The 17121-nt window shown below is 37.6% G+C and overlaps 1 protein-coding gene across 21 annotated transcripts in view; it reads left to right on the forward strand.

Annotated features, from left to right (window-relative positions):
* Positions 1 to 17121, forward strand: part of LOC567670 (putative E3 ubiquitin-protein ligase HERC1) — a 160883-nt gene that overhangs the window by 105209 nt on the left and 38553 nt on the right. For 13 of the 21 annotated variants that reach the window (XM_087300791.1, XM_087300777.1, XM_087300796.1 and 10 more), the window contains exons 49-59: positions 616 to 865; positions 3852 to 4071; positions 6268 to 6530; positions 9397 to 9524; positions 9641 to 9765; positions 12626 to 12841; positions 12924 to 13051; positions 14772 to 14971; positions 16258 to 16372; positions 16580 to 16711; positions 16987 to 17088. In XM_087300791.1, coding sequence (XP_087156917.1) covers positions 616 to 865; positions 3852 to 4071; positions 6268 to 6530; positions 9397 to 9524; positions 9641 to 9765; positions 12626 to 12841; positions 12924 to 13051; positions 14772 to 14971; positions 16258 to 16372; positions 16580 to 16711; positions 16987 to 17088 — 1879 coding nt within the window. The remainder of the gene's footprint in view (positions 1 to 615; positions 866 to 3851; positions 4072 to 6267; positions 6531 to 9396; positions 9525 to 9640; positions 9766 to 12625; positions 12842 to 12923; positions 13052 to 14771; positions 14972 to 16257; positions 16373 to 16579; positions 16712 to 16986; positions 17089 to 17121) is intronic. The other 8 variants (XM_087300793.1, XM_087300780.1, XM_087300785.1 and 5 more) reach the window with 1 other exon arrangement.

A 17121-nucleotide genomic window follows, 5' to 3' on the forward strand; every position in this document is an offset into this window, starting at 1 on the left:
AACATATGAACTCCACACACAAATGCCAACTGACCCAGCTGGGACTCGAACCAGTGAACTTGCTGCGAGGCTACGGTGCTAACCGCTAAGCCACTGTGTTGCCCTATGTGAAATATTTTTTTATTTTATATTATATTATAGATATAATGTTTAGCATACTTTTTAAATACTATTTAATTTAATGTTTCTTTAATGTTTAGTTTAGAGACCTTAGCTTTATTCTTAGCCGATCCTCTTGGAGCTTCTGATATACTAAGCCTATAGATTATTTTTGAGTTTTTTTTAGTTTATAAAGTGTATTCAATAAAATATTTATTTTTAAATTAAGGGTTTTTTATTTTGCATTTTTATTTGGATTTCAATCTTTCAAGTATTATTACTTTTAGATGTTTTTTTTATCTTAATATTCATTTATTGCTTTTTTTTTGGTAAATAGAAATTATTAATGCAGTTATTTAAATTGTAAAATTGAAAAAAAATCTTTTGCAATAATGTAAGCATTATGACTATTTTTAATGTGTCCTGACCAAACTTTGGTACATGAATGTATATACACATAACGTGCACTGTATAATATGATCTACAGACTGACCCCTCTCTGTGACTGTGTTTCAGTAGTTCAGTGTGTAATCAGTCCAGTGGTCTGGAGGCTCTGGGTTTGGCTGACATCCGGATCCTGGTGCGTCTAATGTGTCTGGCCGCAGGGGGGCGTGTCCAAACAGGCATGGACCAACAGGGAATGGGGCGTGGCTCTGCGAGTGACCGCCCAGGCTCCGCCTTTCTGTCCTTCCTCAGCTCAGCCATTGGCAGTTTAGTGTCGCACAGTCCTGCTGCCTACCGAGAGTTGGTGGACATCTGCACACAGGTATACTAGTGTCAGTTTTGAACATTTTGATTTAGTTTTCTTCTTAGTCTTATAACTAAAATGCCTTTCAGCCTTATTTTAGATCATTTTAATATTAGTCAACTACATTTAACAAGATTTTAATTGACTAAATCTACTCTAAACTAAATCTAAGTTAGACTAGTTTAGACTTACTAAAATGGAACAAGTTTCAATAATTGTGTTGATGTTTAAAATTTCTTCGCTCATTTTTTTACCTCCTGGGAAAACACTTCAATGAGAATAAGGTTTAAACACAGATTTAAGTGCTGTATGTGATGTAAATTAAAACACTTCCCATAATATGTATTCTTTATAATAATCTAGCTATATAAATCAGGTCTTGAAATTGACATTTTTACTTGCATTTTTACTTTACTAACTTTAAAATTTAGTCGCACAGCCAAAATTTGGTCGCACACACCAATAATGAACAACGTTACTACACGTTTTATATTAACAGAACTATTGCATTTGAAATCAACACCACTCAAAACTAACAAACAAAAAAAATGCATGCGCCCACTGGCCCTGCACACACTGCTTGACATGAATGAAACTTAGTTGACCAAAATAACTGTGCTGTTCTCATGGTGCTGTCTGATATTGTCAAATAATGTATTACTTGCATATGTCATCTTACTAGCATTAACGGTCTTTTCATGAGCTGCAATATTAGTATAATCTTAGTGAATGCATGCCTTTTTGCCATGGTGTAAGCGATGTTGTATTTTACATAAGGCTGCCACTTGCACAGCTAACAGCATCCTGACAATGAAATGAAGGATTAAATCCTCTTGCTCTTAAACTGTGTAGATGTGACAAACGCCGTTACCTGCAAACTCCGTCCCACTGGCCTTACACAGTAAACGGCTTTAGCCATTTTCATAGATTTAATTTACTCTTAAAAATTGTAAATCGTGCATTCACCCTATGATCACTGATCAGATGTGTCATTATTTGTAACTTTAGGTGGTTTCTAAAACAAAATCTCTCAGTGTTACTTTCATTGTCTCATCTTCAGGGCTTTTCGCAGTTGTTATCTGAAGGCATTGACTGAGTAATTGACAGCTGATATTAACCAGTCCATTGGCATTCAGTGCTAGAGTGGTGGGCCAATCAGAAGAGCTTGAAGGCGGGGCAAGCATTTTGGGCTTTGTTTACTGCAGCAAGTTGACATAAGTGCTTTGTTTTGCATTTTAGGTGCATTCTGCATGAATGTCTCCTAAATATGCACTTTTGGCGCAGATTTTGCTGTGAAAACTGGTCCCACGGCAACATTTTTTAAAATTTACTCGCACAAATGCTCTCAAATATACTTTCAGGTCGCAAAGATAAAATTTCAGGCGCATATGCGACCAAAATGATCGCAATTCTGAACCCTGTAAATATAGAAATATTTAATTCTTTCAACCAGAAATTTATTTGCATACATTTTATTATTGCTAAAGCAACTGCACTGAAGTCACAAACAGTAAATAGCTATTAAAAGGTTGTTTTGTTTGATTGCTGTCAATTTAATTCCAAAGACAAGCCAAACAATTAATCAAAGGCGATTGTTATGTACATTTGTCAGTAAAGCCAGTTCTGTGATTAGTATTAAATGTATAGCACATTCTTTTAGATGGAGCAGCATTCACTGCACAGAGCCGTAGTACTGACAAGCTATGACATTGCCAGCCAATTGACCCTTAGCTAAGCCACACCCAAAAACCGCCACCCAACAATCGTGGCTTAGCGCAGGTGCTCTGTCAAGCTTTTGAGCGTAGAAAACAAGCCAAAGCGATGTGCATATGAAATGTGCAAATCTGATACCCGTGATCCTAAAAGTTTGGACGGGGTCCAAAACCAAAAACCTAAGGGGAGAAATGCCAGCGTTGATCAAGCTCTGTGAGAGGCACTAAAGGAGCGGAGTTAAGTTGGTTTTGTTTTGATATTCCTGTAACAGTTATAGATGGCAACAACTCACACACCTCGTGTCCATGTCAGAGCTACAATTCGCAGATGTTTTTGTTGGTCTTTTGGCGATTTATTCATTGGTGACGACGTTATACAGGGTCAGTGTCTGCTTTTATATTTGGTGTCTGATTAATATTTGCTGGTAAAGCAGTTAAGCATTGTGTTAATTATGCAACCGCTATAGGGATTTCCTGGGTTTCTTCTTTGTGCCATATTTGGATGTTTGTACTAGAGCGCCCTTTGGCCTTATTAAGCTTGATTTACTACTGATCACACAACAGTTTTTCCCTGACAAGAGGTACATGACAATCTCAGCTTTTGCAAAATTGCGATGCCAATTTCTTTACACTTTATCATGCAGGCACAGATAAAAGGCAATACTGATACTTCTTCATTCATTCATTATCACTTGGCTTAGTGACATTTATCAGGGGCCGCCACAGTGGAATGAACCGCCAAATATTCCAGCATATGTTTTACACAGCGGGTGCCCTTCCAGCTGCAATCCAGTACTAGGAAACACCCATACACACTCATGCATTCACACACTCACTCATATACTACAGTAAATTTAGTTTATTCAATTCACCTACAGTGCAGTTTTTGGACTGTGGGGGAAACCGGACCACCTGGAAGAAACCCACACCAACACAGGAAGAACATACAAACTCTAAAGAGAAATGCCAACAGGCCCAGCCGGGACTCGAATCAGTGTCCTTCTTGATGCGAGGCGACAGTGCTAACCACAGAACCACCGTGCCGCCTCTAATACTTTTTATTTTAGTGTTTTAAAGAGAATTCCGTGTTTGTTCTGGAGCCTCACACACTCTAACAATCTTTAATTTATTACATTGACATTGCAGCATCAAGGCACACACTCCCTCTCTTTCTGAACTCAGCTAATGCACCTCACCTCATTACCCTTGCTTTGCTCTTCATCATTCTCTCTGTTCAGCTCATTTATTCATGCTGTCTTCTTTTAATCATGCTGTCTCACCTTGCCACTCAGGATCTCATGGCAGCAGCTACTGGCATGAACATCAGTGCTATTGCTGATCCACAGCAGAGGACGAGACAAGGCTCCGCCCTCAAGGGGATGGTGTTACAGGAGCCAAGAGAACTGACCCCTCCCACATTCCTGGTCACACAGAGCCTGGTGTCGCTCCTGACGGAAAAAGGCATTCGTTACCGTTACAACTTGGAGAGAAGCGAATCCGTGGAATCAAAGGGTAAAAACAATATATTTAGTTGACATTTACAAATATTTAATTTATTAATTTTTTTGCAGATATGCCTTTATGTATTTATTTATTTAGTTCTTTGTGCAGAGGTTATTTGAGTGTTTTTATATATATTTTATTTATAACTGTTTTTATCAGTACAAAACGGAACAAAAACTTTTATACAATCTTAAAAAGCTTTTTATACAAATGATAAAGGAAAAAATACAGAAAAAATTAAATAAGTAAATTAATAATAAAAATAATAATAATACAACAAAACAAAAAAACAAGCACAAGTCCATCCAAACTATATGCACTATACAGAGTAAATAATGTACATCATTAAGTTTTACTTGATCAAACTCGAAACATTAAAAATGGAGTAGAAAAGTAAGAGTAAAATAGTCCATGAATCCTAAGTGCTCTACTTTCAACTCTTAAAAAGATAAGCAAGGAAGAGGCCCCAGGTTTTTTCTAACTTTTTAGAAGCATCTGCTCTAGCAAAATGCATTCTTTCAAGCTTAAGTGCAGCAACCATTTCAGTCAGCCATTTATCAAAAGTAGGTGGTAGACTTCCAATCCATCAAGATCACTCTTTTAGCCACCACCTTTCCAAACATAAAAGAAACATTTGCTGATTATGTGACCATGCTAACACCAGGGTCAGAGTGTCCAAACAGGGCTAATTCAAAATCTGGACTAATGTTTTCTCCTAAAACATTTGAATAAAAATGAAAAATATTCTTCCAAATCTCTGAGACCTCAGGGCAAAACCAAAAAGTATGAGCATATGTTCTCTCTGAATTCTGTCACATCATGGGAAAATTTGATTGAGGTTACTTTTGGTATAATGTAGCCTATGTATCTCTTTAAACTGTATTGAGTTGTAGTCTTGCATTGATAGAACAGGTATGAATTTGCTTCAGCCCCTTTAATTTAATTTCATTTCTTTAATATGATATTTTGTTTAGTTTGATTAGAGATTCACAATTTTATTGTCAGCTTAACCCCTCCTTTAATTTTTAGTAACTATTCAAACTGTTAAAGTTTAGATTTCCAGTTATGCAAGATTTATAGAGCAATTTTAAATAATTAAATTGTGAATTTTAAATATTTTCTATCTTTTTCTCTCATCGTTTAATTTGTTACAAACATTTTTTTATCATTAACAAAGAGCTGTACTATACATTATACACTTTATTATAATATGGTTTAAAACCATATTATAAATTACTCTAGTTTTTCTATGTGGAGAGTGTTATATCTTCTATACCAGGGGTGGCCAACCCTGTTCCTAAAGAGATACCTTCCTGCAGATTTCAGTTGCTACCCATATTAAACACACCTGAACCAATTAATTAGGACCTGAACACCTCATGATAATTACAGGCAGGTGTGTTTGATATGGTTGATGTGGCTCTCCAAGAACTGGGTTAGCCACCCCTGTTCTATACATATACATGAAAAAACAGATGAAAGCATAGAAAAAGTGTGGATGCATTCTCTACATTACTACTATTATCATCATTATTATATGTTTTTGGTGGATGGTAAACAGCGCTCCACAATAATAACCGTCTAGTTTTGCTCGAAAGGTTTGCTTTTCTTTTTTTTGTTTGGTCGACTTACCATCAAACATTTAAAGCTCCTGCACATCTTGATGTTACGGTTCTTTCTTCCGCTGAAAAGCCAGTAAAGACTTGGAATATTGCTAAACAAGACGGAGATTTCATTGCAGGAATTATATGGCAGGGTACGTTATTTATATTCTCCTGGATTTTATATAAGTGTGGTGGTGTTTGTATTTGATTTTTATATAACACATTAACATATAATACACATAGCCAGGCCTCCATATAATTATTATTAGTGCTGTCAAACAAATTATCATGTTCAAAAAAAAGTTTGTACACATGAATGTATTGAATAAATGTTTATTATATGCTGCCATTTCTTCTGTTTTTAAGCTAGTTTCTTCACCTTTTCCCCCTTTATAAGCATAAACTTTTAAAAAATCTACAATAGCTGTTGGGCATTTATCATTTTGGCCGATTTAAAAAATTATAAGCAACACAAAACATAATTTTTTAATGTTCTGATAGTGATTCCTATGTAGAAGAATAACTTCCTGCCCTCCATCGGAGTACCAGTGAATGATTTGTTATTAATTTGTCCTAATTAACGCTGTATGTGATTGGACAGATGGAGGAAGTCCCCCACCCTCAGGTCCTTCTCTGTCTCAGGCGGGGGTTCGGGTCGGTCCTCTGGAGCTGGCTAATGCGCTTGCGGCCTGTGTGCTGTCAGCCAGACTGACCTCCAGACACCGTCAGTGGGCAGCACAGCAGCTGGTGCAGGCGCTGGCCATCTCTGAGAAAGAAAACACAGCCAGACCACAGACCTACAGCGACATGGCCGGAGATCTGCGCAAGTGCCCTGTCAGGAAGCTGGAAGGACATCAGAACAGGGTAAAGAGGGACACACTAACAATTAATGGGGCTTTAATATTTTTGAACTCCCACAAACACTTCCACTGAAGTACTGAGATTTTTTCCAGAAATATACACGAAGTAGAATTCTGAATTTAAATGCTTTTCACCTATGTGAACTACACGTGGTTGAGTTGTGTCAGTAGTTTGGTGTTTTCATGTTGCACAGATCTGCACAAGCAACAGTACTAGTAATTCTGTGTTTTTTATTAGGGCTGAAAAAATTATAATCACGATTATTTTGCTCAAAATGTTAATCATGATTAATAATGACAATTATTCCTTTGTGTGTGTGTGTGTGTATATATATATATATATATATATATATATATATATATATATATATATATACAGTAGGTGAGAGTTCAAAGTGACTATTACCGCCGCGTCATATACCGCCGCCGTTTGAAATAGGAGCCGCTTTGTTTTTAGTGTATGACCGCAGTTTGTGAATGAGCCGCCAGGGGGCGCGAAGGGACGGGATGCGAACCGACAGAAATAGCCCACACAGCAGCCTTAAATATGCTATTGTGCTTGTAAATGAGATTAAACAATAAGTCAAAGCATTATAATTCCTTTATTAATCATTTAAAATTTGTTAACACGATTTATTGTTATTCTAAACTTTTTAAGTGCAAAGAGGATTCTTTTTGAAAAATAGAATTGAAGAAGTTAAAGACAACTAATATGAAAGCACAAACATTCAGTACAAATATTCTAAGTATGCCTAAATTAAAAAATTAAAGCAGTCTTTTAGCCTAAATGTAAAGAGATTTTCAGTGTTTGCTATTTTGGTAGGACTAACACAAGACCTTTTCATTTATGTTTTAATTTACCTTTTTATTTACATTTTCGTTGTTGATTATATTTTACTATTTAATTTTATGTCACAATTATTGTACATAATAATAAACGAATAATGAAAAATAATAAAAAAATATATATATACAGTGAGGTCAATAAGTATTCGATCACCCTGTGATTGTTCAATATCTCCATTGGTGCATATCCACTTTCAGAGACGGAATCTATAAATAAAGATCCAGAAATCACGTTGGATGATTTTTTAACAATTTATTTGTAAATTACTGTGTCATTTGATCACTTGCTTTTCAGTCAGATTTCTTACCCTCAAAGACCTGTTATTTTGCTTTTAAATAGTCCAGCTACTTTCTGCTCGTGATTCTAATTTAGTAGCACCTGTTTGAGGTTGAAAGCTGTCATAAAGACACCTGTGCACCCCACAATCAGTCAAAAGTCTAAGCAGCAACATAAACAAAACCAACGAGCTGTCAAAAGACACAAGAGACATAATTGTAGACCTTCACTCAGCTTGGTGAAAAAAGAACAACTGTTGGAGCAATTGTTAGAAAGTGGAAGAGGCTAATGATGACTGTCAATGTCCCTCAGACTGGGGCCCCACAGAAGATCTCTCCTCGTGGGGTATCAATGATGCTAAGAATGTTCAAGAATAAACCCAGAACCAACAAGAGGAGCTGGTCAATGGCGTGTAGAGAGCAGGGACCACTGTTTCCAAGGCTACCATTAGTAATACATTAAGACGTCATGGTTTAAAACCATGCATCGCAAGTAAAGTTCCCCTGCTTAAGTCAGCCCATGTCAAGGCTTTTATGAATTTTGCCAGGGATCGTCTGGAAGATCTAGAGGAGTCATGGGAGAAAGTCCTGTGGTCTGATGAGACCAAAGTAGAACTTTTTGGTCTTAACTCCATTTGCCGTGTTTGGAGAAAGAAGAAAGATGAGTATCATCTCAATAATACCATACCTACAGTGAAGCATGGGGCTGGAAGCATCATACCCTGGGAGTGTTTTTCTGCACAGGGGACTGGACGACTGCACTGTGTAAAGGAGAGGGTGAACAGTGTATGTTCGCCATGTATTGTGAGATATTGGGCAAAAACTTTTTTCCCTCAGTCAAAGCATTAAAGATGGGTCGTGGCTGGGTCTTCCAACAATGACAATGACCCAAAGCACACAGCCAGGAAAACCAAGGAGTGGGTCCATAAGTAGCATATCAAGGTTCTAGGCCTAGCCTAAATCCAATAGAAAACCTTTGGAGGGAGCTGAAACTCTGTGTTGCTCAGTGACAGCCCCGAAAGTTCTCGAGATCTACCTGAGCTCAAACTCTTCTCTTGCCCTGCAAACAGGAGGGAGCCCCAGGCTCAGGGCTCATTCCCGGACAGCATGCCAAACTTGCTTTGTACCCATCCTCAGCTAAGTGTAAACTCTCGAAACTATGTTTATTTGTAGATCCATAAAAGATCTCCATACAGCGGCATATTTTCTTTGTATCTTGTCACATTTGCCAGAAATAGACCAAGATCATTTGCTGAAAGGCTGAATAAACTCAACAACTACATCAAATAACCATTCAGAAACTTTCTGGTTCAGTCTACCCTTGGTATTTTTGAATCAGAAACTGGGTCTTTGCTTCATCTGTGTCTGAGTTGCTTTCAGTGTCTGTCAGTGTTTATCTGTTGTGATGTGGAGAACAAGCTCATTAGCATTTAAAGGCACAGGCGCAAAACTGCTTTAATTTTCTTTTACCCCAAAATTTACATTTTCAACAGGGTATAATAAATGACTTTGTGTGTTTTTGAGCTGAAACTTAACAAACACGCTCAGGAGACAGCAAAGACTTATTTTACGTCTTGTAAAAAGGAGCAAAATAGGAGCACTTTAAACTTGCATTTGTTGTAAATCAAATGTTCTCGCGGGCCTCATAAGGCGGGCCAGATTTGGTCTGTGGCTTTGAGTTTGACACCCCTAGTCTAACGCATCACTGAATACCTTGACTTTTTTGGGATTGTGTGTTGTGTTTGTAGGTGAGCAGCTGCAGCTGGAATGCAGAACAGGGTCTGTTGGCCAGCGGCTCTCAGGACGGCACCGTTCGGCTCTGGAACATAACACCAAACTCAGCAGAACTGCAGCACACACACACCTGTAGTATCAGGTGAGGATGCTTGCTTACCAGCTCTTTCCTGTGGACAGGCAGAGAGAGCTGAGCATTCTCTAGGTCTGCTGGGAGACTGTCTGACAGCTGTGTGTTTGTGTGTGTTGTTTCTCCAGTGAAGACGCTCAGAGCTCTGATGCTTTGATGGGGTCTCATCTGCTGTCTGCTGTTTCGTGGAGCGCAGGGGGGACTTTACTGGCCGCCTTCCAGAACAAACTGATCAACATCTGGACCGTCAATGGTCAGATCAGCATCCTGCTATCTCTTATACACACTCACACAGATGCAGCACTACTGTAACTGTGCATTTTGTGTAATCAGATGGGTTTAATGTACTTTATAATTGATTTCAAGAGTAGAAGACTTGACTATTTGATGTGGTGCATTTATCATGTATGGCCATACACCCAAATCGCTTCACAATCATGACCACCAGTGTGCAGCATCCACTTGGATGATATGATTGCAGCCAAAGGACAACGGCGCCAGTGCGATCACCAAACACACTGGCTGTTGGTGGAGTGGAGAGACAGTGATAGAGCCAATTCGATGGGGATGATTGGGAGGCCATGATGGGTAGGGGCAGATGAACGGTATTTGGCCAGGACACCAGGGTTACATGCCTACTCTTTACGAGAAATGCCATGGGATTTTTAATGACTAAGAGAGTCAGGCTCTCTGTTTAACATCTCATCTAAAAGACGGCACTTACTGACAATATAGTGTCCCCTTCACTATACTGGGGCATCAGGACTAACACAGACTACAGGTTGTGCGCCTCCTGCTGGCCTCACTAACACCACTTCCAACAGCAACCTAGCTCTCCCATGTGGTCTCCCATCCAGGTACTGACCTGGCACAGCCCTACTTAGCTTCAGTAATTAACCGGTCTTGGGCTACAGGGTGAAATGGCTGTGTTGTTTTGTATTATAGTTTTTATAGTTATTTATTTTTAGATGAATTCAAACTTATTTTGGATAGTTGTCAAGACTGGTTTTATTTAAAATTTTATTATAATTATTTCAGTTCTCATCTTGTTTTCAAGTAGTTTTAGGTTTAGTTGTCGGTAAAAAATAATAACTACACTGCATATAACTTAATTCGAGTGAGGAAATTATTCATTAAATGTTTGTGTATTTAAAAACAGAGTTGAAATTAAATACTATTAGTAAATTTATTTTACGCGTTGTATTTTTATTGATTTATTATTTTGTTGTTAAGGAATTAAAGTGTTTTATCCTTGAAACCTGTTATTTATAGTTAGTCGCTATTTTATATTTGTAAATTTCAGTTAACTTTCATTCATTCATTTTCTTGTTGGCTTAGTCCCTTTATTAATCCGGGGTCGCCACAGCGGAATGAACCGCCAACTTATCCAGCAAGTTTTTACGCAGCGGATGCCCTTCCAGCCGCAACCCATCTCTGGGAAACATACACACACACATTCACACACACTCTCATACACTACTGACAATTTAGCATACCGAATTCACCTGTACCACATGTCTTTGGACTGTGGGGAGCACCCGGAGGAAACCCACGCGAAGGCAGGGGGAACATGCAAACTCCACACAGAAACGCCAACTGAGCCGAGGTTCGAATCAGCGACCCAGCGACCTTCTTGCTGTGAGGCGAACGTGCTACCCACTGCCTCGCCTCAGTTAACTTTGATTTGTAATAATTTAAATACAGCAGGGCTTCCCAATCTTTTCAGCCCCCGATCCCCAAAATAACAATGCCAGTGACTCGCCACCCCCACTATCCTCTAATGCCAAGTTCAGACTGCAGGATTTTCAAAGTAGTCGTGTCACAGATGTTTTCACACTGCATGACTATCTGGGTTGTTTTTTGTTGCTGCTTTGTTTACACTGCAAGATGGATCGACAACAGGGGGTTTCACACTGTATGACTTTAAAATAGTAAGAATCGCCAAGAACTCCGTCCAAACTACGTCTCTCAACCAAAAACACTTAGTATATATTTTGATATTAAGTACATAACGAGAAGAAAGCCTTTAGTGTCGTAGAAAATTTACATATTTGCTCACCTGGGTTTGAAGGAAATTAGTAATTTGTGCTCAACTTTTTTTCTTTTTTGACCCGGTTGTGATATTGCTCACATGACACGTTAAATAGACACGGGTGCTCCTGCCAAATTTCCACTAGTTTTTCCTCCATTTCTTGGGTCCAAATAAACTGAAAATAAGCGCTTTTAACTTCTCCCCCAGCCTCCAACTGGCCTGCAGGTACCCACACTAGTGGATGCTGCTCTCTTATTGGCTGTAGCTGACCGCTGATGTTATTTTTAGTCAAAACTCATTTCACACGGTATGATTTGAATCGCCAACAACTCCAGATATTTAGCATGCCAAATATCTCACGGGCATCGGCGACTGTGATTCTCTCAGATCACGTCTTTGATAGTTCATTCTGTGTGATTGTCACTCGCGTGCACGAGCACCGATTTGCCTGTGATTTCAGCCATTTTTCTGTGATTTCGCAAAACCTGTTGGCGTCATGGTTAAAATCATTCAGTCTGAACTCAGCATAAGGTGGTTATAAATATACAAACATTGTGCACACAACAATAGGCCTATATAAACACAAGCATATTCACAATAAAAAAATTATAATTTTTTTAATAGTCATTTATTAATTTGTTTTTGTTTGCATGTTGTTGTTTTTTATGTAACTATTAACTATTATTTTTATCTTCTGTGGGTTATGGATAAAATATGGTAATTGTTATAGTTTATTAACATGTATTTGACTTTTGGAATTCATCTAGCGATTCCCTGCCATTGTCCTGTGACTTCCAGGGGGTCCCATTCTCCACTTTGGGAACCACTGAATTACATGATATATTTTGTTCCATTTATCTTTCATTTATAATCATTTCCATATTAATTTTCACAATTGTAGTATTTCAACCTAGAGTTAATATATTTCTAATTTCCTTCACTAGCTTTTTTTTTTTTTACATGTAATGTAATGAGTAGAAATGACCAGCATTGTATTACCTGCATCTGAATATGCCCTGGACAACACGCTTAAAGTATCTACCTCTAAAAGCATTTGGGTATGTGGTCTTCTTTTCTGCAGGTACTCAGGCACATATAGAGGCTCAGTCGTCCTGGATTACTGCGCTCTCATGGGTCCAAACGTCCACACCGTTCCTCATCCAGGAAGCCAGCAGTCAGCTCAACCCTCCAGAGAGTCTGCTGGTGGGTCGATTGGACGGCTCTCTCTGCTGGCTGGAGGTCACTGAAGACCTGAGGGTGGACCGGACGGAGCTTATGCACTGCCACAGAAAGGAGGGTATGTACCTAAAAACTTGCTCAAGAGCTTTGGTTTTGTGGTTGGATGGACTGTGGAAACCTGTTTCCATTTTTGTGTTTAGCACCTCAATGTCTGGCCTGGTACAGTATTGAGAAACCTTTCGCCGTGGGTTATCCTGATGGTAAAATACTGCTGGGAACAGCCGAGAGCTACGAAACCGAGCCGCCAATTCTGCTGACAGCATTTCCAGTGAGTAACATATCCTCATAAACATTCTTTGTACTCAAGATTTTAAATTCGTGAAGTAATTGTTCCCTTGAACAGTTTTTTTTGGAGATTTTGGGATTTAATTTTAAAGAAAACATCTAAAAACAGCTTTTTCTCCTTCACTGAGTCATAAATCGCCACTCCTACAGTGCTTACATACTGTACACAAAATATCTCTGCAACTTCAACGTGTAAAAAACATAAATAAATAAAATTGGTAAACCTGGCAGTACAAATTAATGTTCCATTCTTAAAATAAAGCTCATGGGCACATTTAAGCATAAAATATTAGAAAACTTTGAAAAAAAATATGACAAATGTTTGCAATCTGGGTGTCACGATGGCGCAGTGGGTAGCACAATTGCCTCACAGCAAGAAGGTCGCTGGTTCAAGCCCTGGCTGGGTCAGTTGGCATTTCTGTGTGGAGTTTGCATGTTCTCCCCGTGTTGCCATAGGTTTCCTCTGGGTGCTCCGGTTTCCCCCACAGTCCAAAGACATGTGCTTTAGGGGAATTGAGTAAGCTAAATTGGCTGTAGTGTATGTGTGTGAATGCAAGAGTGTATGGGTGTTTCCCATTATTGGGTTGTGGCTGGCAGTTCATTCCCCAATGGATATGCCAAAAATAAATAAATGAATGAATGAATGTTTGCAATTTGTGATTAGTCAACCTGGAAAATTTCATGACAGCTTAAGTATTTACCATATTCACTTTATTAAAAAATAAGAAATAAAAAAAAATAATAATAATTTTATATATATATATATATATATATATATATATATATATATATATATTTTAATGTGTGTATATATATATATATATATATATATATATATATATATATATATATATATATATATATATGTGTATATATCACATTTTTTTAAATATATATATATATATTTTTTCTTCCTATACCTTATTAATATATTATGTAACTATTATTATGTTTAATGCATATGGTTTAGTTAAACAAAAAACTACATCAGGATCTTAAACACTTTGTAAAATATTTTATGTAACATTTATAATTTATTCAACAAAATAGTGAAATACCAATAAAGAGAAGAAAAAAAAAACAGTACAGAATGATTGAAACAACATATAAACAAGAGATGACAAAAGTCAAATTTTTACAAAGCCAGTGTTAGATTTAGATGAGGATTTACAGACTTAAAATGCTAGATTCCCAAGAGTCTTAAGATACGTCCCCATGTTCTTTCAGCTTTTTTCTGTTGGACCAAAACTCATGAAGAACAGGACAAAACAAAAATAAATGTGCCAATGTCCCTTCTGCCCCACCACATCTGTCATATTTAGGAGATACAGAGAAACATATTAGACCTAATCTGGTTTTAGAGAAGTAAAGGCGATGTAAAACTTAAAATTGGATTCATTTATGTCTCGAATTTATTGAACCTTGATTCTTCCCAGATCTCATCAGGCACTTTTTCATTCGAATCCATAGCCTAAGCTGTCTTAATGTAGGATCTTAAACAATTTTTAAAAGAATTGAGTAATCTATCCTAGCAGAATGAACAATAAAAAAAACTATCTGCAAATACTCAACACAATCTACACAAAAATATATAATTCTTAACTCTACAAACCATTAAAGACAGTTTAGGATATGCTTTGTGCAACCAAACACACGCTTTTAGACAAATGCAATTTGAGACTAACTCGTGTGTCTTTCCACAGGAGAGTGTGAGTGCTCTCAGATGGGATCCTACAGGTCATCTTCTGCTGTCTGTCGGCCGCTCAGAGGTGGTGAAGATCTGGGGTCGAGCCGGCGGCGCTTGGGTCACCCTTCACTCTCTATTCCACACGGGCACCGTCAACACAGCCGAATGGTGCCCTCTGCCAGGTAGAGGAGCGGACCCTCGGCTCATGATGGCAGTGTGAGTGTGGCACAAGATTAACAGTCATTAAAGTAACATTTTCATGTGCACACTTTTCTATTTATGTAGGATTCTGAAAGGAGTCCTATTATGCTGTTTACACTTTCAAGTCAAGTTGAGATTTGTTGTCATTCTGCTACATGTGCAGGTATAAAGTGGAATGAAATTGTGTCTCGAAGGACCACAGTGCTACATAGAGTACATAAATAATTATTAATATAAACAAAAGACTAAACGAAAGGGCTATTTTAAACCTTTACAAAAGGTATTCTAACTGTACTAACTATACATATTCTTTAAATACTTAACTATACACATAACCGAAGACAGACTATACAATACTTTTACATCAGACAGAACATTCATTCATTCATTCATTTTCTTGTAGGCTTAGTCCCTTTATTAATCCGGGGTCGCCACAGCGGAATGAACCGCCAACTTATCTAGCAAGTTTTTACGCAGCGGATGCCCTTCCAGCCGCAACCCATCTCTGGGAATTAGACAGAACATTATTGTGCAAAAGAGATATTTAGGGTTGATGAAGACAAGTAGTACAACATGATTTGTGGTACGTACAAAAATCCGTAAAAACATATGCTGGCGGTTCATTCCGCCGTGGTAACCCCAGATTAATAAAGGGACTAAACCGAAAAGAAAATGAATAAATGAATGAATGAATGAATGAATAATTTACCATCAGACATTTAAAAAAAAGGGTTATGTTCCTTTTTTCAGAGTGTACATAAAATTCTTGTTTCAACTGTGCTATGAAGTTATTGTAAAATGTCAGTTTTGATTTCATAGAGACCTTAAGTGAAATAATTGATTGGAGAAATCTTGTATACCTTATCATTATGTCCTTTTGTCTGTAAGATCCGCTTATGATTGTGGTTTAATATTACAATTTGTTTGAAATCATTAATTTTTCATAGAAAACTCAGTCATTTAATAAATTGATGTTTATTTCAAGCCGGCTTTAAAAGGAAAGTTCTTAGTGAGGGCAGAAAATGTCATTTGCAGCAACTTGGGAGGAAAAAAACCTTAACTAACATTAGACATGCTACTGAAACGCATAACACGGCACATTTATTACACCTTCAAGTCATAAACTTGAAGAATGGGTAATGAATATCTCAGAGGAGCATTTCTGAGCGCTTTAAATCACCACTTCTTGAAGTATTTTTAGAATGTGTAGACATTTAGCTGCCATGTTGGTCCTCAAGGATGCACAGGTGTATAATCCGTCATCCGGGTTGTTCAGATTAGCCTTTCTTCATTTTCCACAGAGGATGTCAAAATGGCCTCCTGTATGTGTGGACTGTTCCTCAAGGGGGCGCCAATGTCTCAGTGCCCAATTTCCTCACTCCGTCCACCAGCCAAGACAAGAGCAGTGCAATCAAGGTCAGAATTATGTATTATTTATTGTTCTTTTTTACCGGGGAGCATAATTTAGTCTAAATAAATGAAGCCTTCTTATTTATTACCTTTTTAACCTAGCATTTTAATTCTCTTTTGCTGCTTTTTTTTGATTGATTGTCTCAGTAAAGGTCTTTTTTGGAGTTTGTTAGCATAGTTAAGGAAGATGTATGTGCGTTTTTTTTTTTTCAGCGGGGCACTGCTAAGTGCATGTTCAGACTGAGTGGACACATTACCGCTGTAAAAACGCTGTCATTTTGCCCCAGTGGTCTTGCTTTGGTGTCTGGGGGAATCGGAGGACTGCTTAACATCTGGTCTCTAAGAGTAAGTCAAATATTTTATGTTAGTATTTGTTTTATTAGCTTAAAGTAAAAATGTTCGTGAGATTTATAGATATTAAAGATATTTTTAAGATTGTTGGAGTCAAAATAGGAAAAAATACTATGTCTACAGATTTCCAGCATTCTTTAAAATATTTTTTATAAATTATAAAATATATGTTTAACAGAAGACTAACTCAGAATGGGAATTGTGTGTAAATGATGACACTTCTTTAAAAAATAAAATAAATTTATTGTATACCCCCCTGTCTGTTCTAGGATGGTTCAGTCCTGCAGACTGTGGTTACAGGAATGGGCTCTGTGGTTTGTACCACTTGGATTCCCCATATAGGGGTGACTGCTTGTTCTGGAAGATCAAAGGTACTACTTTCTGAAAAGCGATTAATGTTTAAT

This window comes from Danio rerio, chromosome 21 (assembly GCF_052040795.2).
Source record: "Danio rerio strain M-AB ecotype USA chromosome 21, GRCz13ab, whole genome shotgun sequence".
NCBI lineage: Eukaryota > Metazoa > Chordata > Actinopteri > Cypriniformes > Danionidae > Danio > Danio rerio.